Below are 27,748 nucleotides of genomic sequence, written 5' to 3' on the forward strand. Positions count from 1 at the left end.
ATTTTTATGCTGTTGCAATGTGACATCTCGCCAGTATTTTCTCTGACGGTGGAGCTTACTGGGATCAACTTTATTTTCTTCACAAAGAATATTCATATCCTTCAGTGCTGCATTCACAATGGAGCAGATGTCTCTATTGCCTACTTGACATCGATCAGCTACACGACTCAGCTCAGGATAGACTTATCTGTTCTGACAGTGTTCTGCCTGTTTGCTTCCATCTATTTCTGCAGTATCATCAACATATTGATCATATTGTTCATCATAGGCATCACTATCGTCAATATATGCTGTTATTATATCTTCATTGTTTCGCATAGTATCTCTAGAGGACTCTTCACAGAGCTTCCTTTTCATCACTCTGTTTGCTGCACACTTACACTGTGCTGTCTTCTGATCTATTCTACCAATAGCCTATACATTTTTCTGCAACTATTTTGGTCAACCCAGAAAGGCCACTTCTCAAGCGATATCTTGTCTGCTCTAGTGCATAGACGCTCAGACCTCTCACGTGCATTGAAGTTTTTGAAACATTTGCAAAGACTAATGTCAAACAAGGTGTCAAAGCTTGCAAGTTCCTCTATGTAGGTGTTGGATGTCCTTTTGCTCACTGGATATTTCCTAAGCTCCTGTGTCATTGCTATCAGGCGTTTCACACGAATAACTCTGGTGTAATCTGTAGCTGAAATGGAAGCTTTCTCGTAAATTCCTGCCACTTCAAGTCCAACAGTTTCTGCAAAGGCTTGAGTGCTCAGTGACGTATATGTGGATTTATGTTCCAAATATGCCCTTATGACATCACAGCTAGTGGGCAACCGATTTATCGAAAGACTACATGATGAGCTGAAAACAGAGTCTTTCGTGCTTTCTTGTGTGCAGAAACTGGCCATGACTTCAGTAAAATACGCAAACTCATACAAAATTCAAAACTGTATACCAGTACCAGTTCGTGTAGTTGGTAACAGAAATGCAAACAATGGGTTATCATTTATAGAGTTCCCGGTCACCAGTAATCACTGAATGCTTGGAGAGTCAGTTCCGTAAAAACTAAATTGAAAGTTGCTGGAGTACTACTGACTATTTTTTAAAAATACAATTAGTTCATGTGAAAACATACTAAAGATCATCACAATAGCCATGTTTCATCGCATTTTTAATTTTTGACCCACCCTAGTACTCTCTATGCCATAATTTCAAGCACGGGGAAGCGTCAGTGGTTTTCATGGGAGTTTTGACTCTCCTGCGCCATCAGAGCTGTTGCCAAACCCTGCCATACTGCAGTTGGCAAATACTGCATATTTAGTATTCAGATACGCAGGCCACCCCTTGCCATGCTGATCACCTCATATGAGGTGATGGGTCTCTGTGTCATAATTTCAAGCATTAGGAAGCATCAGTAGTTTCCATGGGAACGTTGAGTCCCCCTCTACACCACCAGGAGCTGATGCCAAGCCCTGCCACACTGCTGTTGCCAAATACCGCATAATTAGTAATTCAGTGCTCGTTAAGTCCAGCAACGGCGGATTCACGCCCGTCTACCTCCCACGGTGCTGGCGGCTTATTGCCGCCCTCACACCCACGCAAGAGGCTTAAATTACAAAAAGACGAGGGTGACGAAATGTTAGAGGTCAGATGCACTCAATCTGATGAAGAAAAATAAACTTAATATTAAAAAAGTCTAAAACCATGGCTCAGGGAAGGTAATCGGGTTGATAAGAATTAGCCCTGCGGGGGTTAACAGCAATAAAATAATTGCTGTCAGGCAAGCTTTGCTGTGCATGGCTAGGTATATAGATAGATAGATAGAATTAATTTTGGGGGGAGTTAAGAAGATATTCAAAATATTTAGAAATACAGAATGTTAAAGTAGTTGGGCGATAGTCAGATAAGTGGGAATAGTCATCATTCTTTGAGACAGGCTGAATGAGGGCAAACTACCACAAGAAGAAAAGGTAGTTGGGCGATAGTCAGAGGAGTGGGAATGGTCATAATTCTTTGAGACAGGCTGAATAAGAGCAAACTACCACAGGAAGAAAAGGTAAAAGTGAACAGACAAAGGCAAAAAAGTTTATCTACTGTAGGCAGGGTGTAAGCACAGAATCAAGGTTCTTAAGGACAACAGGAGGGACCCCATCAGGTCCATATGCGTTGTTACTATTGGGGACAGTGAGGGGAGAAAGTACATAAATTAAAGATATTATAATGTCATTCATGAGAAAGTCAGAGTTGGAAATTGATAAAGAAACAGCACTGGAATTGTCTGAGGAGGATCTGGAGGATAAAGTCTGAGCAAGAGTTTCCAATGTTTCAGTACAAGAAACAGCTACAGAGGCCATCTCAGTGGGAAGGAAGAGAGAATGATTATGAAGTAAAGTATTAGAGTTTTTTTGCAAGGTGCCAGAAGGAGCGGGAAGACGATGAGTTGCAGAGTTCAGGGCATTTAGTATGAATGAAATTATTCTTCGCAGGGTGGAGAACATACTAAACACAGTCCATGACAAAGAGATGAAATTCAACAGCGGGGACATCTGGTACCTTTTGCAGGCCTTCTCCTTTTGGACAGCAGTAGAACAAGCACCATTAAACCAATGCTTTTGTCTGCATTAGTTACAGGATAAGAGAAAGCAAGTTATGCTTCAATGCACGAGAAAATAACCTCTGTAAAGCGCGTGGGACACTCAGATGGCACTCCGTTATGCAAGAAATAATTGCTCCAGGGAATCACAAAGATGTACCGCCTGAGGACCTTCCAAATAGCAGCTTCAAGGGCCCATACCTGCCGAATCTTGGTTGGGCCACAGGCCTTAGTGGAGCGATACAAGTTATGGTGATAATGTTGTGATCGGAGGAGCCAAAAGAGAAAAGATTAACGGAGTATGCAGAATGATTAGCTATAAGGATGAGGTCAAGTATTTTGGAACTCTCTCCATGGCGGTCAGGGATACGAGTAGGTGGTTGTACAATCTGCTGTAGATCGTTAAGGAAAGAACAAGTGTAACCTTTTCCACCAGCTGCATCAGTGAATAGAGAGGAGAATCAAAGGTGGTGGTGAACATTGAAATAATCCAGTATGGAGATTTCACAGAAAAGAGAAATTGATAGGATGTGTTTCATCTTCGAAGTAAGATATTCAAAGAATTTTTCATAGCCAGTAGAATTCTGGGTTATGCAGAAACCACGGATATTTTCAGTGTGAGATTGAAATGATACTGAACCCAGAGAGTAGAGAATCCAGACGATTTAAATTCAGAAATGCGACAGCAGGATATGTTGCGTACGTACGTACAACAGTCATTTTTGGCTATGAAGTGGGTATGAAAAAAATAGGAGGATACAAAGATAGGTTTGCTATCAAACAACTGAGTCTCAGTTTGGAAAAGAAGATGAAGTTTAGAAGAAGAGAGGTGGTTTTCACTAGAAAGAAAGTTAGAGAAAAGGTCACAAGTGCTGTAGAAATTACTAAATACTGAGTCAGACAGTGAATCCATGCATCTGACTTGGCCATCACTGGGAGAAGGGGGGATGGTGGGACCTTTTATATCTCCTCCCCTCTCGGGACTCCTAGGCTGGGTGTTGAAAAACCATTGTTTAAAATTCAGAGTTGGAAGTGTGGTGTGTAATGTGCATGTAGCTTAGTGCTGACAGAGAAAATTGTATAGATGAGTATGCTGGTCTAATCTCTGTGTTACTGACACAATATTGCTACACCTCTGCTGCTACTACTACTTCTACTCACCAAAATTACACAAGATTTTCAGTATTATTATAACACGTGAAATAATGAATGCCATTATGATGACGGTGGATATTACAATGTACAACATGTCCGAAATGCTTTGAAATTCAAAAATACGTAAGTACAATGAAGAAGAGACTATAAAGAGATATTATGTAAGTCATATCATAATTAAAATATCGCATACTGCATATGTTGCTCAGTCAAAGCGATCATCATGCAACAGTTATTACATGTCCGCGTTTCAGGTACTCATATAAGGTATTAACCTACACATATTTATCATGGTCTGCACTGAAGGGAGAATACTTTACAATAAAATGCAAATGATACAACAAAGCATTCTCGCAAGCAACGGCCGGTGGCTTGTGCTCTTCATCCAACTGGGGTGCACCAGCCACCAGCCATTGCTTGAGAGAGTGCCCTTCTGGCCAGCAAAACCTTGGCGCTCGGCAGGCCCTGAGGGAAAAATGGTCCAGTGTGATGCCACATTAAGTCATGAGCTAGGTGGAGGGGCGTCAGCGATTTCTGGGGAAGCGTAAACCTCCGACACTTCCCCCCCCCCCATTCTTCACCCGAGAGGAAAGCTATTGCTCTTAAAAGTTGCTTCTGACCATCCCCCTTCGCTGAACTTTTCTAGCGTTTCGGCAACATAGGGAGTAGGCCAGCATATATGTACTTTCATGTACATTTTCCTCTAATGTATACACCAAACTCGATGCACATTTCACATGATACTTTCTGCTCCAAAATTTGCAATGATAATGTCTCAACATTTAGCCTAGACAGGAGGTGGGAGACTAAATGCCCCCACTCTCCACCCCTATCCCAGTGACGACCAAGTGAATTGTACTGCATCACTGTCTGACTCACTGTTTATCCATTTCTTCAACATTAATGACTGAACACCACCTCTCTGCCTTTAAACCTCTTTCTCTCCTCCTCGCTGAGACTTAAGATGCCTGAAGCAACTGAAGGTAAAGCCCTCTTTGTATCCTTCTACTTTCTCTATTCTCATATGAAAGCCAAAGATGGTTGTTGTGTTAAGTAGACAACTATATTTCTTGCTCTGGTGTTCATGAACTTGAATCCTTTGAATTTTCCACAATCTGGCTTCAGTTATATTGTCAATCTTGGATTAAATACCTATGTGTATTTATTTACTCCTTATGCAGTCAATTATATGAGAATTACTTTAATTAATTTCAAAGATGGAACACATTTTATAAGTTTCTCTTTTCTCTGAACTCTCAATAGGAGGTGATTTCAATGTTCACTGGTAGCTCAGGTTTCCTCTGAATTCTGTGATCCACCTGTTGAACAAACCTACATTTTTTCTATCTCAAATAACCTAGAGCAGCTAGTACAATATCCTTCAAATTCCCTGACTACCACGGAGAAAGCTTTAATGCAACTGACCTTTCCTTACAACTAATCCATCTGCTTACTTTTCTTATCTTTATCTCATACTGGGCTCCTCTGATCACAGTTTTGTAACATTAACCTGTAACACAATTTCCACAGGAGTATCCTTGAATATTCAACAAATTTCAATGCAATCCCACATCATCTTTCAACATTATTGGGGTTCATTCTCTTGGGAATTTTCTTGGAGAGATCATAATTACCTTTCTTGCAAAATCTGCATCCAAGTAACTGTCAGTGCTAAGCTGACTGGATGCCTTCTTTACTCTGTTGCAGCTCTTGCCTTTATATAGGGTTGTATTCCTCTCTCTGTGGATTCCAACTCTCATGTGTGGGAAGCGGCCTCTCCACATAGACTACAGCTCTTTTCAAGCAGGTGGAGTCAAAGGGTGTTCCTCTCATTATCTCCCCTCCTCTTAATGACTCCCTGTTTCCTCTCTTTCTTCGCCACCCATTGCTGTTGCATTTTGATCTCTTCTATCGGTACGTCCATGATCACTGCTGCTCTGAAATGTCTGCTTGTTTTCCACCTCAATTACAGTGGATGTATAGCATCAGTCTGTCTGCAAACTCACCCTCATTTTGTGTCCAACTTTCTCGTGCAGTAGTTAACAGACACTTCTAATTCTTCATGTATGCGACATATCAACTCTGGAAGTGTCTTCTTTTGTCTATATTTCCTTCTGCCTATGACCTCTAGTCTTTAAAGGCAATGTGTTTAGACTTTTGGAAATGATCGGATCTTGAATCTGGCTTTTTTTTCTCTCCTTCAAGGAACAATTTTTTGGATTTCTAACATTTGGTGTTTTCTTTATTCCATAAAAAACTTGCCTCATTTGTATTTCATTCTTTCGACAGCTCTTTTTCTTTCCTTGTCTTCAATAGTTGTTAAATGTTAAACGACTCTGAGCTGGAAAGATTAGGCATTTTGTTAGGCATTACATAACCACCAGTTTATTGGGGTCTGTCCATCGTGTTGCTTATGCCCTAGTCACACTGTAGGTACGACTTGTCGCAAACCTGAATATCGTGAAACCAGTCCCTGACCATGGAGGTCTCCGAGCAGTCGTGCCACCGATTGGCTACCGGTGGTCATCCAGTGTCCATCCAGTGTCCATCCAGCATCCGTCCAGTGGGCGGCTGAACGGCAACCATGGCAAGGTACACGCAGGTCAAGACACTGACGGGTGGCCGACCGGTTGTCGGCAGGCTGCCGACAAAAGGCGGCTGGTCTGCTTACTGTCACAGTTAAGAGGGCGACCTCATGTAGCGGATTGGCCGGCGACTGGTCTCGGTCCAGCCCACCACCTGGCACTCGACCAATCACCGGCTGGATGGCTGCCGGACTTCAACCACAACCCTGGACATGAGGCTTGTGGACGGTGGCTGCCGCAGTCCAGTCATTGCCTTGATGGAGTGTGGACGGCCACCGCACAGAGCGGGCGGAGACCAGCCTCCATCCAGATGGCAACCACTGCTTAAAAATCAGGTGTTGCCAACCAGTCACAGTCCGTAAGCCAGGCAGACACAGTCCAGCCGCCCATCTGGCGGCTTCTGTGCCATAACATCGGTGGTTGCTGGGAGGTTTTTCGTGCAGCAAAAAACACCTCGCTATGATTTTTTGGTTGCCATGGTGGCCTGCGGCTAGACTGAGACATATGAAGACCGGTTGTAAATCTCACCAAAACCACCCACGACTTGCAGCTCGTCGGTGGTTGGCAATAAGTCGTACCTGCAGTGTGACTGGAGCATTACGAAGAACAGAATTTTAAAAATAAATTAATAAGAAAGTCGAGCATTGTTGTGAAGAGGGTAACATAAGGTTTTAATCTGGTGGAGCCACATGAATTACAATAAGTCAATAAATATTTTTCAGTATACATAGGCATTTTTAGGACAATAGCAGAGTAAAAATGCTTCCTATGGCTGAAATGATCAGGACTACTGCAGCCTATCTTCGGGCTCAGCCATGCTCTGGCCTCCAAACAAGCAAGGAAGAAAAATGTCTGTTTCCATTTTTAGCTATTCTTACCAAACCAGATAAAAAAAATCAATCATTATTGTGCTATAGATAAAACAAAATGAAATGTAGGCAATAATGTAATAAACAACAGAGGACTACAATTATTGATTGTATTGACTAATCAAAATCTATTATATATAGCCTAACTATTATGTAACTACAATATACTATATAGTACAAAGTCTCTGTACACGGACTAAGCACTCTAATGCCCTGACTCCTGTTCATAAGTTAGGCAGTAAGTGATAAACCCTCAGCTGTATTGTTCTGCACGGCTTTCCGCTCAAGCAAAACATTATTTCACTATAATATGTAGGGTAATTTCATGCCTGTACTTTCTCACCGTGTTCATTTTTGAATCGTCTGTACAACTATAAATATCACGATTGCTTTCTTAAGATCCTCCTACCTGAAAGCTGTAGTTTCAGTACAATACAGTGGCGTTTCCAGAAATAGATAATCATAAAACCAACTATATCAGCCATAGGTAGTAAACCATCACGAAGAAGCTATATTACCAGCCTCATAGGGTATAAGAACTATTGTACAACCATCAGAATTCATACCATGGCATATCTAAAGCAGGGCAGCGGAGGTGTGTAGCTCCCTTATGCCTCATGACATATTCCACCCAGTACACAGCCACCTCACTGGGATGCTGAGGTTGGTCCTTCATCACCGCAGATTGGTGCGCTACCCGTGTTTTGAACCTGAGGGTGAAGTAAGCATTAAAAACTATAAAACTGCACTTCAGGAAAGTACTTAATGATTTTTACTGCGGCTATCACAAAACAATTTCCCTCAGGAAGAGGAAACTTCCATCTAGTATAGTTTTAATGGAAGCAGAGCTATGTACATTACTATGGAACATCATTTACAGCCTTTGTATCAATTACAGCCTTTGTATCATTTATGACCATGACCATCAGCTCTATAAATCATGTAAACTGTATTTTAAAAGGAGCTAGCCACTGAAACCTCGTGTAAATCTGGTGTTGAAAATGGAAGAAAATGAGGCACCTGCATACATTTTGTTTTGTAAGGGGTGATTAAAGTCAGAACCACAACAGGATGGGAAATTTTCCCCTTCCTAATGGACTAAAGATAAACAAACCATTTGTACTTCAAACACCATTGCTTCTACCATCATGGAGAGGAGAATGAAACAGACTCATTTCACCTTTGAATTGTACCTTGAAATATATGAGAGAGCATTGCTCAAAATTTCAGTGCAACTTGATATGAGAGAATGATAATTATGATTATAAGAATAAGAGGAGTATTAAAAAACTTACTCATTGTTTGTCATTACAAACTGTATTTTCTCCTTCAGTGTGTCTGGTGTGAGGTCGTCCCAGAGCAACACACTACCCCAGCCGTCACTCTCTACTTCTCTCATGTTGGTCTCCTGGTCTCCAAACACAGGCATTCCCAGGACGGGCACCCCATGGTACATGGATTCCATAGTGCTGTGCAGTCCCCCGTGAGTGATGAACAATCGCAGCCGAGAGTCACCTTGGGAAATGGTCACAAAGTCTTTCTTGTAGATAGGTAAATTAAAAAAAAAAAATCGTAACTAACAGAATGCCTAGGCAAGACAAATCAACAGTGGTTATAACACTAACCTTGATTAGAACAAAGGGTATGAGTTCGTACCAAGAATATCCTGCTGGGGGAGCCATTTGCCAAGCCGGACGTTGGGGGGAAGGTCCTCCATTGTGTCCTTGTCCCACTTCCACAGGACTCTCTGCTTCAGTGACCCGAACACCTCCACCAAGGTCTTCCGATGTCTAGCCAACACAGTAAAATAGTTATTTCTCAGTGTAACAGTTTAAAGGATAATAGAGTACTAAATAGAGTACTAGTTGGTGTTCTCTTGAATCAAGTTTCCATTAATAACTGAGTGAGTACTAACTTATTCCCACCCCTTCTGTCCGTGCAATAATAATTTATTTAGCTTAGAGGAAGACTGTCAGACTAGAGGAATTAAATATGAACTGCAATTATTGGACTGTCACTCTTTCCTTCTCAAAACCTCTCTAACGTTCATTGTCAGACGACTGCAGGAGAACTACTTGACTTAGGATAAGACTTATTTTTTTTTAATGGACTAGGAAACGGTTTTGACAGAGTCCAAATCATCTATATATATATAAACACAGATAGAGCAATGGATGATGAAAGTGGCCGCCATCTTGGTACTCGCAACAGATTAGTGCTGCAGTGTGCTTGGAACACAGTTTTATGCATTTTTGGGATCAGATAATTCAGCACTATGCCATCGTGTGTAGCGATCAGCTGCACAAACAAACAATTCAAGGACTGTGGGAGAACTTTTCATCAGTGAGTAGGCATGACAAGGAATATTTAGCTTATGCATTTGCATACTGAATTGTTTCTCATGTGGTCACACAGCAGTATGCAGTACCTAAGGCAGTACCTAAGGCATTGTTGCAATATGGTAAACCTTTAGTAGAATTTCGGTACTTGGGAACTTCCCAACAATGTAACACAAATAAAAGTTGTGTCTGTGATGACCTGTGAGAACTAGAGGGATATCGAATGATGTTACAATGGCTATTCTGCGATAAATTGTATAGAATGCACTCGATTTTCAGCATTTCTAAAGTCATCGTATTAACCCTTTGATACATTGTCCCCCTATATAACCCATAGTAAAAGCATCACCCAAGGATTTCACTTGGTGTGCCATGTCTTCAAGAGGGTTGCTATCGATGTGTCAATTTTCAAAAAAATGGAAAAGCGACTTCCATAAACGAGCATGTATGGATTAGATGGCAGTACAATGGCGGCTTCTGTCACCGTGTGGAGGCTTCACAACTAGTATTGAACCATGTGTAGCAAGCACACTTCATCTGTAGAACTCAGTGGTCCAAATGGAAGGGGTATAAGAGGTCTGTTCAGAAAGTGTCCGACCTTAGGCCTCCCCCCAAAAAAATAAGTATCTAACCTTTTGAGCGAGGACACTAATCCCCCTGAAGGCCCCTTCTGACATGACACGTAGCCCAGCATTCTTTCCACTGTCTGAAACAATTTTCAAAATCGGTTTTCGGTATCTTCTGCAGGTGCTTCATTGCATTCGTTATGATCTCTTCTTTCGTCTCAAATCGGAAACCTTTCAGCGCAGTTCTGAGCATGGAGAATAACCAAAAGTCGCACGGAGCCATGTTTGGTGATTGTCTGACGAACCTGTGGGATCTTGTGCTTGGCTAAAAACTCCTAATCATCTGAGAAGAATGGGCACGACGACTCTGCATGCTTCCACTGGGACGACTATGGTTTGGTTTCTGGGTCATACCCATACACCCAAGTCTCATCTCCAGCGATAACAGTCATCAGAAAGTCTGGATCACGATTTGCCACTCCAACATGTCTTGAGCAACGTTCATCCGAGAGAGGAGCTCTTGACGAATGTGACAAAGGACCTGCAGGAGATATCAAAGACCGACTTTAAAAAGTTTCAGGCTGTGGAAGGAATGCTGGGCTACGTGTGCTAGTCAGAAGTTGCCTATTTTGAGATGAATTAATGTCCTACCTCAACAGGTTAGCTTTATTTTTTTTTTTTTTTAGCCTAAGGTCGGATACATTATGAACAGGCCATGTACATAAAATGAGAGTTAGGGGCTTAGATATGAATTGTTGTTGTGGTGACAGTGATGTATGTAAATATTAAAAGTATCATTTAAGTCACTGGAATGTACAATGAAGTATCTGAGATTAGAACTTGCAACCTAATCAAAGGTTCTGTGTCTGGATTTTTGTCCATATTAAGGGCAAAATTTGCAGTGCTTACAGTTTTGTAGCACTAAATTTCTATCAGTTTCTTAGTCTGTCTATGATAACACTCTGCAGGTTTGACAGAATCGAAATCTGGTGTGTGCTATGAGTGTAGGATTCAAATCACTTCAAGTTTCTAGTGTGGCCTGTTGTGGACTTTGCATTCTTATGGGAACAAACAGGATACGGCTGGCCGTTACTAAAAGTGTTAAGACAAGGGTACATCAGGGATTAGTCATAGCCCCACAACTGTTCGTAATGGTCATGTAAACATTATCACGAGATTTGAAGTACAGGTGCGAGTGAGAACTTTTATAAACAGATATTCTATTGCTGATGGAAGTTAGTGTAACAGAATGTACTGAAGAATTCTAAAAGTGGACAGAAAATATAAAGCTAAAGGTTCCCTAGAAAAGACTGAGAAGTCAGTGAGTGATAAATATGATTGTTTTGAACTTGGGTAAATGGTCATGTTCTGTATGCAGTTTGCGTGTGGGTAGGAATATCTGTAGTACATTACGTCTTGGATGTAAACACTGGGCAAGAAAAGAGATGTAGAGAAGTGCATGATTACCTGAGACTTGTGGCAGTTTTTCAGTGTAGCAGATGTAATGGTGTTTGCAGACCCCTAGAGGCTTGACCAATGAGATCCGTGGTAAGAGAGGAGTCACTGAAGATTTTAAGTAAATTCTGCTACCTTACTGATTGCAATATTACTAGGGTTGATGTCGAACAGAGTGCTGTTGCAAGAGTGAGGGTGAGTAGGACATGGGAAGAATCAGATAACTACTACCAATCCTGATCCTTGAATGTACTCAATGTCCAAAAACGGGGTAACGTTTCGCACGTGTGACAGGAACCATGTTGTGAGCCAGTGAAACATAGTTTGATTGAATGAATATAGTTAAACTCTGGTGCCGCAACTGCTAGTGTCACATGCCGCCAGACAACAAGGTAAAAGATGCTGCAAATATAAAGAGCGCATATTCAAAATAAAGTTAATACCCGTTAGTAAGAATGCAACACTGAAAAAACCAAGAGCATAAATTATCAATTACTTATAAAAGTGGAAGGAAGCCTGCCCCCTGAAGAAAATTAAAAACATCAGTATCTTCGCCGGAGGCTCCCTCAAATATCGAGGACAGACAGTAGGCATCATCTGCCCCCTTACGCCTATGGAGGAATCTCTGATGTAGGTCCCCCCGACTTGGACACTCGATCAGCAAGTGACGGACAGTAAAGGGTACAAGGCAATCATCACAGTACAGTTGAGTCTCACCACTCATAAGGAACCCATGTGTAAGCTGAGAGTGCCCAATACGAAGCCTGCCAAGAGCCACCTTCAATCGCCGAGACATGGAGGGAAGAACCCCTGGTACAACCACTCTCTGAAAGATTTCTTTAAGCTTATTAAGAGCAACAACATCACAGTGTCTCTGTCAGCACGTACGAATCGCGTACCGCAAGTATGGTGTAACATCTGAAGCAGAAAGTGGGTAGTCAGTTGGGGGCTGTTGAGAAGATGCAGCTTTAGCTAATGTATCTGCCCTCTCGTTGCTCACCGCGCCAACATGTATGGGAACCCAACAGAAGTCCACATGACGGCCACAACGGCCAAGAAGAAAAAGCCACTAAAAAATTGATAAAACCAATAGATGACATGCATTAAAAGACTCCAGTGCAGAGACAGCACTACGGGGGTCACTAAAAATAAAAAAAACAGATTGGAGGAGATTAAAAACGATTTTGAGAGCATATAAAATCGCAGTCAGTTCCGCCATATACACTGAAGTAATGCAAGGAAGGCTACCACCCCTACTAAAGGATGGGAAGACAACACCAAAGCCTACCCCAGTATCAGTCTTAGACCCCTCAGTACAGACGGGGATAGAACCCTCATGAGTGGAGGCATGTTCTAAAAAAAGAGGGAGAGAGGGAAACCTGAGAGGGAAGTGAGCCCTTTTTTCCAACAACGGACCTACAAAATGTCACACAAGGGATTAGCCAAAATCCCACCCTTGGGATCCGATGTGGACAAACTGCCAGTCTCGGAAGAGAGAGGGCTAACATAACAGACCAGACCCTGTAAGCAAAGGGCTTCAGGAAACTAGGACACGTGTCATAAACAGAAGATTGTGAGTCCTGGGAGACAACAGCACAAGATACCAAGTCTGGAATGCGGTAATGACAATACCAACACCTCATCATCAGCAACTGATGTACACCAACATCCACCAACAAACTTGAAAATGGGGATAACCTGAATGCCCTGGCTGCCAAACGTTCACCAGCATGAAGCACAGAATTTAACTGGAGACAGGCATCTGTCGCAGAAGAGTAAACCTCACACACATATTTAAAGTTTAGGCAAGAGTCTTAAGCAAGAGGAAGAGGCTCTGACGGTCAGCAACCCAAGATGTATGAGCCAAAACCCTCAAAAGACTCAAAGCTTTAAGACCTGCCACCTTAACAGAACGAATATGAGGAACACAGGTTAGTTGTTTTTCAAACAGAAGGCCAAGAAACCACGTCTCTTCCACACAGGATATTCTCCGACCATAGAGATACAAGTCAGGGTCTGGGTGAATCCCTCGAAGACAGAAATGCATAGACACTATCTTTTTTAACCCCTACACCGCAGGCATGTTTACCAATGTTTTGCGTGTCCCGCGGGGTTATTCGGGCTCCGACAGACTCTCAAAAAATATTTGCCAAAAATCAGTTATTAGTCCTAGAATATTAAAATTACATATGCTTATGGCACATACCTTCAGCTTTCTCCTGGAATGTTTGTTGAGCCTTCGTCGGTTACCGTAGGACTTGTGGAGACCTCTGAAGTTGGGTAACGAAGTCTCCACTTTACTCTTCCCGACAACCCGTAATATGATTACCACAGCCAGATATACACACTATAAACACTACTCTATGATTTTCAAGTAGTTTGGGATCCATACTCCAAAAAAAACCCACTGTGAAAGCAATGGAAATTACGAGCGCGTCTGATCGTCGCACTTGCGCTAGTTCGCTCTTGGTACTCTGTCATTTATTATTCATAAAACCCCTCACACTTTATATTTTCTATTACTATATAACACTTATATATATATCTGGAGTCTTTCTCCATAAGTTTCCTTCGGTAGTATTAGTTTATTGTCACTGAAGTCATTCAATTTTTCGTTCAGTAAAATACGTAGAGAGCCACGGATTCACTTTCACTATTATAACATAAATTATTTGTACTCATATTCTTATATTACTAATTACTTACATTACTATTTACATTTTCTATTCTATTTTCAATATTTACCCTTCTATTTTACTTACACTATATAGTGTTATTCACTGTCACTTTCAGTAAGATAAAACTTAATACACTGTTCAATCATATGTACTGAACATCCATTGCTTTCACTTGCTATTTACACATTATTTACATATTATTTCCAAATTATTCTCCTTTCACACTTGCACTGTTAGAACTGCTTCTGGCTGTGGTAATCGAAGAAGCAGGTAACACAGAGGGGAACCTGGCACTCAGCGCACTGCCAAGAGGTGCGTTTGAGCTCAGGTGTGCGGCGGGTGGTATGTGCACACACCTGACACCTGCGAATCGCAGCCTTCCTTTTCCCTGTGGCAGGCATAAGCTCAAGTCTGTGCCGATCCATAAACGCCCTCTGCTCAAGTCGGTCGGGAAGTGTTACTGGATGGCGCCTTGGAGTTGCTGCTGTCACCCTACCATATCTTTCAAGCAGCTGCTGGACACAAGTCCTGGCGAACAACCTCAGGGAGAAGGACTTGGGTGGCTTGACCTTCATCTTGTACAGGATGAAGGCGTTCAGCATCGTCATATCTATGAGATGCTGAAAAACTTTCCTGTACCACCTAGTATTCTTCCTGAGGCAGTCGATCTCACCAATCATCATATCGGGCTTGTCCACCAACCGCATGTTGATATTGTAGTCCAACACAGCATCAGGTTTCATCACAGGTTCGCCTGTCCTACGGTCGACCTTCCCACTGTCTGTCATCTCCCCCTTATGTACGGTGGTGAGCATGTGCACGACCCTCTTGTCATGCCACCGTATTGCCAGCATCTTCTCAGACTTGTGTAGGTGCACGTCTCCTCGCTGCGAGGTTCCTGCTTCTGTGAATTTGGGGAAGTGGGCGCGATTACTTTTGACAGTGCCGCAGGAGCCAATGCCGTGCTCAGAAAGGTATTTGGCAAGTTTCGGTGCTGTATAGTAGTTGTCTGTATACAGCACATGATTCCCACCAAAATACTTTTCTAGGAGCACTTTCATTACACAGCCTGAGAAGCCAAGGAGGTGTGTTTTATCCAGATTGACAGTGCTGGCTAAATAAATGACGAAGTCAAGGATGTACCCCGTCTTACAGTCGCACAGTACAAAGAACTTAATTCCAAAGAGATGGCGTTTGCTTGGAATGTACTGAACAAACCGAAGATGTCCTCTGAACAAAATCAAGGATTCGTCAATGACAACCTTCTGAAAGGGGTGGAAGAATGACATAAACTTATCCTTCATTCTGCTCAGTATCTCCCGGATCTTCCAGAGTGGGTCGGTTTGGGAAGGTACATCGTTGTCGGCAAAGTGCAGGTTTCCCATGATGTTCTGGAAGCGATCTCTGGCCATGTACTTATTGAAGGTGGGTGAGGGTAGTAAGGGGTCCATGGACCAGTATTCTTCCAACTCATGCTTCTTGGAGTGTGGCATGAGAAGCATAAGGGCAAAGAACACATACAGCTCCTGCACTCCCAGCATGGACCACTGTTGCATCTTGGCTGCACCTGTACCACTTGCAGCACGTTGTGATTCATACCTGTTGGTCTCATCACATATGTGCTGCATGACTTCGTCATCTAGGAAGGCCAAAAGGTAGTCCACACACTCAGCATTTTCGTCAATAGTGAAGGCAGGCTGGACTCCTGAGGAGCTCTCATCAAATACTAAATTTTCAGGCCCAAAATCTGACCCTTCCGTCCACGCGAAGGCGTCCAGGATTCCCTGTCATGGCGGTGTAGGGCAGGTGGTGGTGATGGTGGTGGAGGTTGGCTGTGAGGCAGATTTATCTCGTTCAAGGTCACTCGCACTAACCCTGGGTTGTCGTACAGCACTAGCAGCCCTTACCCTACTAACGACACTACTTTTCACAGTCCTTGATTTACCTCTTCCTCTACGGCCTGGCTTGACTGTTGATGCTGGTGGTGACTCCGACGACGAAGATTCCAGAGATAACTCAGCTGACGATGAGGAAGAAATGAGTGAAGTGGGGCTTGGGGAACGGGGAGGTGAATGCACTCGGGACTCATGGCGGGCTGGGTCACTCGGGGGCATTGTTCTGGGGCTAACACGCCGCCTTTTCACTCCCTTCCCAAATTCCTTGCCTTGCTGCACTAACGGCTCCTTTCCCTTGGAGCTAGAGACTACTTCCGACACTGAAGCACTCGTTGTAGTAGTTTCTGGCACGATAACCTCACCCGGCTCATCACGCGATTCACCCGAATCGTCAAAATCACTGTCCATCATCACCATGGACAATTCTGCAAGTTCACGTGCCACTGCAGAGTCACTAAGGCCTTTCCTGCTTCCCTCGCTACTTTTCTTAGGGGTAGAGGTCACAGGGCCCTTTGCAATGGGCGCAGAAGCGGCAGGAATGACGGGGCGCGAGTGCGACATAGTTTCACTACAGCGGAGGACAAGGAGCTAAATGCCGCGGCTTATCTGAGAAGGGAAGGGTTGACAATGACACTGAGGCTGACTGCTGCTAACTTACATGCTAATTTTTTATAGGTAGAAAATCTTGGAATTACATAAAGAAATAGGTAGTTCCAGGTGAATGTAAATGTCACTTAGGCTTCTCCCTTCCTTTCATATATATATTTTTATTACAGACATCGATTACAAGGCATAATTCAAAGGGGAAATTACCGTGGTAATGTAGCGAATGAATGCACGTGAGGTGTTGTCAGGTGATAATTAGCCAATTCCTGGTGTATAACACTATCACTTACCTGATTTTTTTTTGGTATACATTATTTTGTATAAGTATAGGGCATAGGGCTTATTTCAATGGATGAAATCTGTGGAAAAATCCGGGGGAAATTTGCATAGCGCAGCGCGGCGTGGGAGGTGAGAGGACAGGGTAATGGAGGGCAGGTAGGGAGGGGAGTCACGAAGGGGATAAAATCGCTAAAATGTCAACAATGGATGGGAGTACAGATGAGATTTGGAGTGCTGACTAGTGTTGGACATTGGCAGTACTGATAGATGATACAAGCCACCACTTGAGAGCCCGGGATAATTCTAAATAACAGAGAATCACAAAAGTGACGCCCCGCGGTATGATCCATTGTGGCCGAGCGTCACGAAAGTGACACCCTGCGGTTAAGGGGTTAAAGAAAAACGGAAGCCGTGAGACCTTGTCCAGTCAGAAATTCTATTAAGAGCCAGCTGCAATTTCCTATCTCTCAGAGACATTCTAGATGAGGTGAAGGAAATTGAGAGGTCATCGGCATATAGTGAGCCTCGTACACCATCAGGAAGTACACTAATTACGATGTTGGTGGCTACAGCAAAGAGAGTAACGCTAAGGATACTCCCCGGTGGTAGTCCATCTTTAAGTGCATGGGCATTAGAAAGCACTCCTCACACTCGGACCCTTAAAAAACGGTTAGATGAAAACTGCTGAATAAAAATAGGCAAGCGCCCATGAAGACCAAACTCATGAAGAGAAAGTAAAATGCCATGATGCCAGGCTGTGTCATATGGCTTCTTCAGATCAGAGAAGACCGTGACCTGGTGAAGAAAAGGTCACAGGAGATTCCAAGGACAGTAGTGCATCAGAAGGAGGTCATATTATTCGAAAACCATACTGGGCAAGGGATGTCACCTCTCTTCAAAAACCACATAAGCATAACACTGACCATCTTTTCCAGAAATTTACATATACAACACGTCTGAGAAATATGCTGATAATTCGTAGCCTGTAGGTGGTACTTTACCTGGTTTGGGGATGGGGATGAATACAGCAACACCCCAACAAGTCAGAAACTCACAAGAACATCAGATTTTATTAAGAAATGAGATCAGACAGGTGATGTAAAAAGGCTTAAGAAATATCATCACAACCAGGAGAAAGATCATGGCACTGCAACAGAGCTGCCTGGAGTTCATAAAAAGAAAAGGAGACATTATTAGACTCTCCCCGAGAAGAGGCAAAACTAAAAACACGAAACTCTAGGTGCAGACACTGCTATGCCGAAGGCAAATCTGCATCCTTTCGTTACACACTGGCAAAATAATCAACAAGCAACTCTGCAACAGCGAAAGGATCACCTATAGTCCCACCTGCTGTAGATGAAAGAAGAGGGATGGGAATAGCAAACTTTCCTGAAATTTTCCTTACACGGTTCCACACGTGAGTGAGGGAAGTTCTTGATTCTGATGGAGCAACATAACTCTTCCAGGATGAATGGCCTCCTTTAAAACCTAACCCATATGAGCTCGTACCCTCCGATACGCCATCAAATACTGAGGATTCCCATGGTGACGACGAAGTCGAGAGAAGGCGACTCATTTGGCTTTCACTGCAGAACTGCACTCAGAGTTCCACCAAGGAACTGGACATTTTGGAAATTGACCCCATTGACCCCTAGTTCTTGGAATAGATAACAGGGATGCTGAGTGCGACACGTCAGCGAAATCAGACAGTGCCTCATTAAGACAGCCAAACTCGCTGACAGAAAGGGCAATGTAACTTAATTCCCTGAACAGTGGCCAGTCAGCCTTATCCAGAAGCCAGTAAAGAAGACGAGGCTGAGGTCCAACTGCACTAGCAGTTAAAATTAGTGGAAAATGGTCACTGCCATACAGGTCTGGCAACACATCCCAGGTAAAGTCTGAAACAGCATCAGCTGAACATAATGACAAATCAATGGCAGTGAAAGTTCCAGTCTGGCTAGGGAAGTAAGTCATTTTATTAGAGTTTAAAATGCCTGACTCTTCATCGTCCACTAAAGAGACCAGCAGAACGCCCCGAGGGTTGTCCCCACTGTTACCCCACAGTGGATGGTGACCATTCATATCCTCTAGTAACAGAAACGGAGGAGGAAGGCCTCGAATAAGGTGTTCCAAATTGGCCCTTTCAACATTAGAACTAGGAGCAAGATAGAGACCGCAAACTGATTAATGTCGACGTAAAAACATCTAGACAGCAACAGCCTGCAGGGGAGTGGAGATGTCAGGTGACTCAATGGAATCTCCTGGCGAAGGAAGCTAGCAACATCTCCATGATAACCTTGATTCAGCACCGAATCAGAATAAAAGACATGATAGACTGATGGACCGGAAGGAACTGCATCATCAACCATGGTCTCCTGCATACACATGCAAAGAAAAGTAAACTAAGCAACAAGATGGCATAGTTCTTCATAGCTAGCACGGAAACCCCTACAATTCCACTGGATGATAGAACCCATAGTGGAGGGGTGATCATTAAGTGCAGGAGTGTACACTTCATGGCATGTGATCGGGTTTGGAGTGATGCTCAGGAAGGCCCTTGGGAAGAGACTGCTCAGCACCAGGAATGCACGCCTTATGTGGAACATCCGTGGGCAAACGTAAGGACGAAGAGGAAAGCTTTACAACACTCCTTCTCTGAGGTGGAGTAACATTTGGTTTGGAAGTGGTGAAGGTTTTAAAACACTCCTTCTCTGAGGTGGAATAACACTTGGCTTGGCAAGTGGTTTGGAGGCCACCCTGGGTGATGTAGGACAGCCAGTGTCACCACCAGAAGCCCTGGAAGACAGTGAAACATAGGGTAACAGAGGAAGCTACAGGGAGATTGAAATGAAAAGACATGTAAATGACTCGATAAATATAAGGAGTAAAGGTAACTCATGGGGGTATCATCAGAAGAATGGAGATGACGGCTGGAAGTGGAAAGCATCATAAAAGAAGTAGAAAGGAGATCAAGATGGCTTGTAATGTCAATGAAATGAACTAAGCGAGTTGGATGAGGGTGTGTACATATACAGTATACACATACCAGGCTATCGATGGAGGGGTAGTCTAGGAAAGGTACTGACAAGCTGCTGTGTGCCGACCACACAGTTGGAGGTATCGATAGAAAGCAGGAGGGAAACATAGCAGACAGTGGGAGTGCTGTTGGATGAAACTGCCTGATCCAAAAAACATCTAATGTAGACGTAAACCTGAGAACATGAATCATCATCATCATCATCATCATCATCGTCATCATCATCATCATCATCATTATCATCAAAATCATTATCATTATCATCTAATCCTGTGCTGCCCCAAGAGAAGCATAGAAGCCCGGGGCTAGGCAAGTTGATCCTGACATTAAAGATGAGAGTGACCAATCTCACTCATCCCTGAGTGGTATTATGTGAGCAATAAACCTCAACCATCCCTTGGATATAAACCTACACAGGCTCAATCCGCTCTGAGTGCCTCCATTACCCACAAAACCACCAGGTGCCATAATAATAATAATAATAATAATAATAATATAATAACAATAATAATCTATCTATCTGTTTACTACATACCTAGGCTGCTTCCCCCAAGGAAAGGGAGGTAGCTGTGACAGGATGAAACACTCCCAATTTACTCATCCACTCAAACACATTCATTCGCATCTTAGCCCCAAAGGGAAGAAGGAACAGATCCTCACCGCACCACATTGCACGTGGATCAACTGCGCAGTGCAATCAGTGACATCCACAGCAAGGCCCGACAGCAGACCTGGTTTACCCCTGCCACATCATAATAAACCCATTCCCCCCTGTGGCAGGGGGGACACAATCTGGCTGCACAATGGGGTGGTACTACTAATCTGCGGCCAAGTTGTGTAAGGAAGAATACTGCCACCGTATTCCCTGCGTGTCGTAAAAGGCGACTAAAAGGGACGGGGTGAGGGGACTAGCGATCCCCTCCTCTGTTTTTTAGTTCCTAAAAAGAGACAGACAAATAATAATAATAATAATAATAATAATAATAATAATAACATTAATAATAATAACTATAATATAATAATGATAATAATAATAATAATAATAATAATAATAATAATAAAATAATAATGAAAATAATAAGGCCCACAGAAGTTCAACCCTACTTCCATGCAGCACGGACTGGGTAACGCAGTATGGTAAGCCAGCAATACATGCTGCCAAAGGGGCTCTGATAGTCTGACACAATGATGTCAGTACAACCAACCAACCAGATCATCATACCACATCGGTTATCCCGCAGGTCAACATGGACCGTGACCTCCAGTGAGGGACCAGACTGGGATCGAAAAGTGTGCTCGTGGAACAAACTCTCCCCATCATGTACTAGAGGAACACCACGCTTAGGAGAATCCTTACAGGGGCCTTCTATTTACATCAACCCCCCCCCCTCACAAAAAAAGAAGCAAGGCAGAAATGGTCAAGGGAAGAGTACAAAGACGACATGGAAGCATTCTGCACTGCTTCAGCTTCACTAAACCCAGCAGAGACAACAACAACCGAAGCTGAATACATCTGGGGAGAAAAATGCCTCATAGGCAGACAGAATTTGCATGCCAATAAACCAGCAGATGTCCGGCGTGACATCGTCAAGAGCAAACGACTGACAGACCTGGAATTTAAGAATATTTAGAAAAAAAATTTAAGGAGAATGTTCCCAATGGCAACACTGGGAATGTGAACATTAACAGACCAAATGAGACGCCAGCAGCTGATGAAGAGGAAGAACAGGCACTGACCACCAGTGCTGACCCTTCAAAGACAACATACCAAAAATAGACAGTCCATGAGGAAAATGGAAATAAGAAAGTAGCAGAGATGACAACAAGCATCCGGCAGAGATGGGAAATCTTGAAGGAAATGTCCATTAAAGAACGACCACCAATCACCAGGATTGAGTGAGATGGCCAATCCAAAGAAGCCATCACACCCACAAACGAAGCCATGTAAACAATAAAGGACGAGATTTCATGAGCAATAACCCATAATAGAAATCAACCCAATAATACACGCAGCTGCCTCAACTATTGCAGACACAGTAGACCAAGAAAAGAAAGATCAAGAAAACAAAAGACATGGAACAGAAAGCAACCTGATTGGAAGGAGAAAACTGAGGAGATACCCGGTACAGAAATAATAGGAACACCTGGCTCTCCAGAGCGACACTAAAAAGAACTCCAGCATCAAAGGGGGAAAAGGAAATAGTTGAAACTAAAGCATAACATTGAACAGAAGGAATATATACAAACAGCCAAGCAGGTGCTGAGGCAACAGAATCAAGTAAAGGCACAGATGCTAATGAGATCTGACAAGAGAAACAAATTCTTTAGACAAAACAAGATCTTCAAAGAAGATGTTAATAAATTCTATAATGAACTTGGCAATTAGAAGATAGATGTTAATGAACCAACCACCATCAGAGAAGCTGAAGAGTATTGGAGTAAGATCTGGGGGTGCGATAAAAGACACAGTAAGACAGCTACTTGGATCTAGCAAAACAGGACCAACATAAAGACATGGAGAATCAAGAATGATCCGACATTAATACCACAGAGTAGATTGCATCCATCAACAAGACCAGCAACTGGAAATCACCGGGGATAGATGGAATTGCCAACTTCTGAATCGAAAACCTGCCCAGTATCCACGAAGACCACACATATGCCGACAATGACATTGTAAAGAATCCAGAGATATGCCCCGAGTGGCTCACACCGGGAATCGTGTACCTGTTCCCAAAGACACACGAGACATAGCACCCGAAGAATTACAGACCCATCATCTGCCTTCCAGCAGTGTTTAAGATACTCACTTCCATCATCACAGAGAGGACCTACAGCTTCTTTGACAAAAGCAGTCTGCTACCACTAGAGGTGAAGGATGTAGGAAAGGAAGCTATGGAAACAAAGACCAGTTGCTTATCAATAAAGTCATACTGGAAGAACCAGATCAGTGAAAAAGAGCTTGAAAATAGCAAAGATTAACTGCAGGTAGGCAATTGACAGTGTCCCACACTCATGGATAGAAAAGAGCTTCGCGATCTATTGAGTCTCCCCAATAACTGTTAGATTCACAACAGACAGCATGAAGACCTGGAAGGCCACCCTAAATCCCCATAATGAAAACGGGTCATTAACATCGAGACCAATCATCATCAGGAGTGGAATATTCCAAAGGGATTCACTATCATCACTGCTTTTCCGCCTAATGCTGGTACAATTCAGCAATCTACTGAACAACAGCAGTGATGTTTATGAATCACAGAATAGCAGACTGAACCACCTGTTCTATATATTCGACCTCAAAACGTTTGCCAAAGATGACAGACATCAGAAAGGTCTGAATCACCATAGTCAAGACTGTCAGTGACGACGTGAAGACGGAGGTTGGACAGGAAAATGTGCAAAGCCACCTTTAAGAGAGTAAAACTGAGGAAAATCAATTAAAACCTTGACACTGGCACCAAGTTCAAGGAGGTAGAACAAGAGGGCACATACAAGTGCTTAGGAATTAATGGAGGAGATGGCATACAATATGCCACAATGAAGGAGAAGATCCGGAAATAGTACTACAAGAGAGTGCGTATATTACTGAAGAGTTAACTCAATGCAGCCAACAGATTTGAAGCTACTAACACACTAGCAATACCTGTAATGACGTACACTTCAACATCATAAATTAGAAACTTAATGACACAAACTGACTGACACCAATACAAGAAAGATGCTTACCATGGAGATGATGCACCACTCAAAAGCAGATATTGACAGGCTGTACCTACCAAGAGTTCTTGGAGGACGAAACCTGATGCAACTCGAACTAGCCCTTAAGTCTACCTCCACAGGGTTAGATCCATACATAAAAACACGAGATGACCCTCTCCTCCAAATAGCAAAATATCACGAAAAAGGGAAGAAAAGCAACTGCATCACAAAAGAAGCTGCAAAATTCAAGGAAGAGCTTGGCAGCCCGAAAATCCCACGAACAAAAAATGAGGCAACAACAATCTATTCCAAACGAATTAAACAGGACACAAAATACCATGGGCAGCAATAAGTGCACAAAATCTGGAAGCCAGAGGCGATGCATGGGAAGTACCCAAAGGGGACAAAAGAGGCAGATGTAGACCAACAGAAGACACAACAGTGAGTGAGGAATACTGGACTGAAAGCAGAGACAGAGGGCCTGAACTTAGCTGCACAGGAATAGAGTCTCGCCGCCATATCGTATCACCATCGCATCATCAAGAATGGAACAAACTCACAATGCAGGATCTGTGGAAGTTATGAAGAGAAGGTCGACCACATCATCTTAGGCTGCCCACAACTGGCAAAGACCGAATACATCCACAGGCACAATAAAGTGGCGGGGGAACTGTATAGGATGATGTACAGGAGGTATAACATCAAGACAGCCGAAAAATGGTATGAACATCGCCAGCAACAGTCACCGAGAACGACAATGTCACCATCCTCTTGGATATGTCAATCCACAAGGTCAGAGAGATAAAAGTCAACAAGCTTGACATCATTATCAAGGACAAAAAAGAAAAAGATGCATGCTAATTAATGTGGCAATTCCATCTGAAACAAACATTTCTGTGAAAGTGACAGGGAAGTTGTCCAAGTACAATGGCCGAGAGACTGAAAGAGGCAGTATGTGGGGTACGAAGGGAGAAAGAACACCAGTGGTTACTGGAGCACTTGGACTTGTGAAGAAGGGCCTGGAAAAGTACACTAACCGTATCCCAGGCAACATCAACATCAACATAGTGCAAAAGATAGCTCTGCTCGGAACAGTACATATACTGCAGAAAGTGCTGTCACTCAAGTAATGATGACTGCCCTGTACTCCCTTAAATCCACTATTTAGACCCACATCTGCAGGAGATTAAACATGATGCATGAAGAATCATTGTATATAAATATATATATATATATATATATATATATGTTCAGGAAGTTAGCCAAAGAAACCTTGATGGACTCTGAAAGAACAATAATGGCCCCCAGTCCCGTGCAGCCCTTAAATGGGCAGGGGGTGCTAAGAATCTCACGGTTGCCTCAATTACAATCTAATTCCTTTGTCAATGCAAAAAATACAATTAAAATTGGTAACTGGAATGTGAGAACGCTAAATCATGACGGTAAAATCGATGAGTTAGTGAAGGTTTTTCAAAAATACGGACTTGATATTTGTGCTCTGACAGAAACTAGATTAACTGGAGTCGATAAGTTGGATTTGGAGGATGGTATACGTTTATTGATATCTGGTCGACAGGACGGAATGCATTATCAGGGAGTAGGATTGTTGCTGGGTTGTAAAGCAAATAAGGCTTTATGTGAGTGGGATCCTATAGATGAGCGATTGCTATATGCACGGTTTAAATCAAATCATGGCAACATCAGTCTGTTTGTGTGTTATGCACCTACTAATGATGCACTCGATGAAAGGAAAGACACATTTTATGAAAAGTTGCAAGAAGGAGTAGGAAGGGTACCTAGACATGATGTTTTGATCTGCGTTGGAGACTTTAATGCAGTAATGGGCTGTTCAAATGAGGGATTTGAGGCATGTATGGGTAAGATGGGAGTTGGTAGTAGGATGAGTGAAAACGGAGTGAGGTTTGGAAGCTTCTGTCTAGCAAATGACTTAGTCATCGGGGGCACACTCTTTCAGCATTGCAATATACACAAGACAACTTGGGTGTCGCCGTGTGGAAAATATAAAAATCAGATTGATCACATCGCTATCAGTAGGAGGCATAGAAGTTCTCTGCTAGATGTTCATGTTAAACGGGGAGCGGATATTGGTAGTGACCATCAACTCAGCATTGCAAAAATAAGGTTTAAACTTAAAAATCAGAAGAAGGAAAAATCTGGTGTTGGTAGATACGATATTGTTAAGCTTAGAAGGGAAGGAGAAGAAAAGGAGGAATTCAGATTAGAATGCAGAAATAGGTTTTTGGTGTTGGAAACGTTGGAAGAGGGGGAGAGAAGTGTAGATGAGATGTGGGAGGATGTGAACAAAGTTTTGCATGAGACTGCTGAATGTACGATTGGAAGGAGACATAGATTCAGGAGAAAGAAATGGATATCAGAGGAAACGTGGGATATGATAAAAAAGAGAGGTGAGGCTAAATTGAGGAGCGAGATGCAATGCGTTGATGAACGAGAGATTGAATTAGCAAGAGCTGCGTACTGGAGTTTGAATTCAGAAGTAAGAAGGTTAGCTAGGAGAGATAAAAGAAGATGTGTGGATGAAAAGGTTGCAGAGACTGAAATCCTAATAAACAAAAATGATGGACAGAGTCAAAGAATAGCATATGAATCGATTAGAGAACTGAGTGGTAATGCAGGTAAACGCAAGGAAATACCAATTAGAGACAGGGAAGGAAATTTATTGACCAAAGATGGAGATATTAAAAATAGATGGAAAGAGCATTTTGAGACAGTTCTTAATAGACCAATACCACCAGAAGAGGATATACCGTCTGCTCAGGAAGATTTAAATATAGAAACAGGAGAGTTGAGGCTTGCAGAAGTGGAGAAAGCAGTAAAACAGTTAAAGAATAATAAGGCACCAGGGGAGGATGGTTTATTTCCGGAAATGTTTAAAGTGGAGGGGGATAGATTAATAATGATCTTGACCAAGCTATTCAATAAGATATGGGTGACGGGGTTACTACCATCAGTTTGGAAGAATGGTGTAATTGTTAAAGTTCCGAAGAAGGGAGACCTGAGTGAATGTGGTAATTGGAGGGGAATCTCTTTGTCACCGATAGCTTTGAAAGTTTTCAGTAGAGTGTTGTTAAATAGGTTGGAGCCGGTGGTTGAGGGTATTCTGAGGGATGAACAGGCTGGTTTTAGAAAGGGACGTGGTTGCAATGATCAGATCTTTATAGTTAGGCATTTGATGCAGCAAGTTAATGAAATGAGAGTACCGTTAAGTCTTTGTTTTGTTGATTTTGAAAAGGCTTTTGATAGTGTTTCGAGAGAGTCTATGGGGAAGATCATGAGACATTATGGAATACCAGAGGAGTTTGTGAGGGTCATTATGAACATGCATGAGGACACATTTTGTAAAGTGATGGTTGATGGTTGTCTGAGTGATTCGTTTGAAGTCAAGTCCGGAGTAATTCAAGGTGGTGTTCTATCGCCTTTACTATTTATATTGGTCATTGATTACATTATGAAACGTGTTGGAACAGAAACCGGTGCAGGTATACTTTGGGGAGAGAACAGGAAACTTTTGGATTTAGATTATGCAGATGATATAGTTTTGATTTGTGATGGGCCAGAAGAGATGCAGAGAGTGTTGGACTGTTTGGTGAGTGAAGGTCGCAAGGTGGGTTTGGTTATTAATTGTGGAAAAACTGAAATAATCAATATGAATATGGAAAATGCGCAGGAATGTGTAATTGGAGGTATGGTTGTAAAGCAAGTTGATAGGTTTAAATATTTAGGTACTTATGTAGCCAAGGATGGTTCTTTGAACCTTGAATTCGAGGAAAGGTTAAAGAAGGCTAATCAGGCAATGGGAATGCTTAAAAATATTTGGAATAATAACAATTTCTCTGTGCATACAAAAAATCAAACTTTATAAGGTAATGGTTAGGAGTATCTTAATTTATGGACACGAGTCTTGGTACAGCACAGTGACTATGGAAAATAAATTCTTGGTGTTTGAAAATAAAGCACTTAGAAGAATA

At 42.6% G+C, this 27,748-nt stretch overlaps 1 protein-coding gene across 1 annotated transcript in view; it reads right to left on the reverse strand.

Annotated features, from left to right (window-relative positions):
• Positions 1 to 27,748, reverse strand: part of LOC145401608 (UDP-glycosyltransferase UGT5-like) — a 263,991-nt gene that overhangs the window by 7,654 nt on the left and 228,589 nt on the right. Inside the window, exons 8-10 of the mRNA XM_080273801.1 lie at positions 8,841 to 8,974; positions 8,480 to 8,699; positions 7,751 to 7,894 (exon numbers count right to left, since the gene is read on the reverse strand). Coding sequence (XP_080129927.1) covers positions 7,751 to 7,894; positions 8,480 to 8,699; positions 8,841 to 8,974 — 498 coding nt within the window. The remainder of the gene's footprint in view (positions 1 to 7,750; positions 7,895 to 8,479; positions 8,700 to 8,840; positions 8,975 to 27,748) is intronic.

The sequence above is a fragment of the Coenobita brevimanus genome, chromosome 56, assembly GCF_032717465.1.
Source record: "Coenobita brevimanus isolate Jiangsu-jjx chromosome 56, ASM3271746v2, whole genome shotgun sequence".
Lineage (NCBI taxonomy): Eukaryota > Metazoa > Arthropoda > Malacostraca > Decapoda > Coenobitidae > Coenobita > Coenobita brevimanus.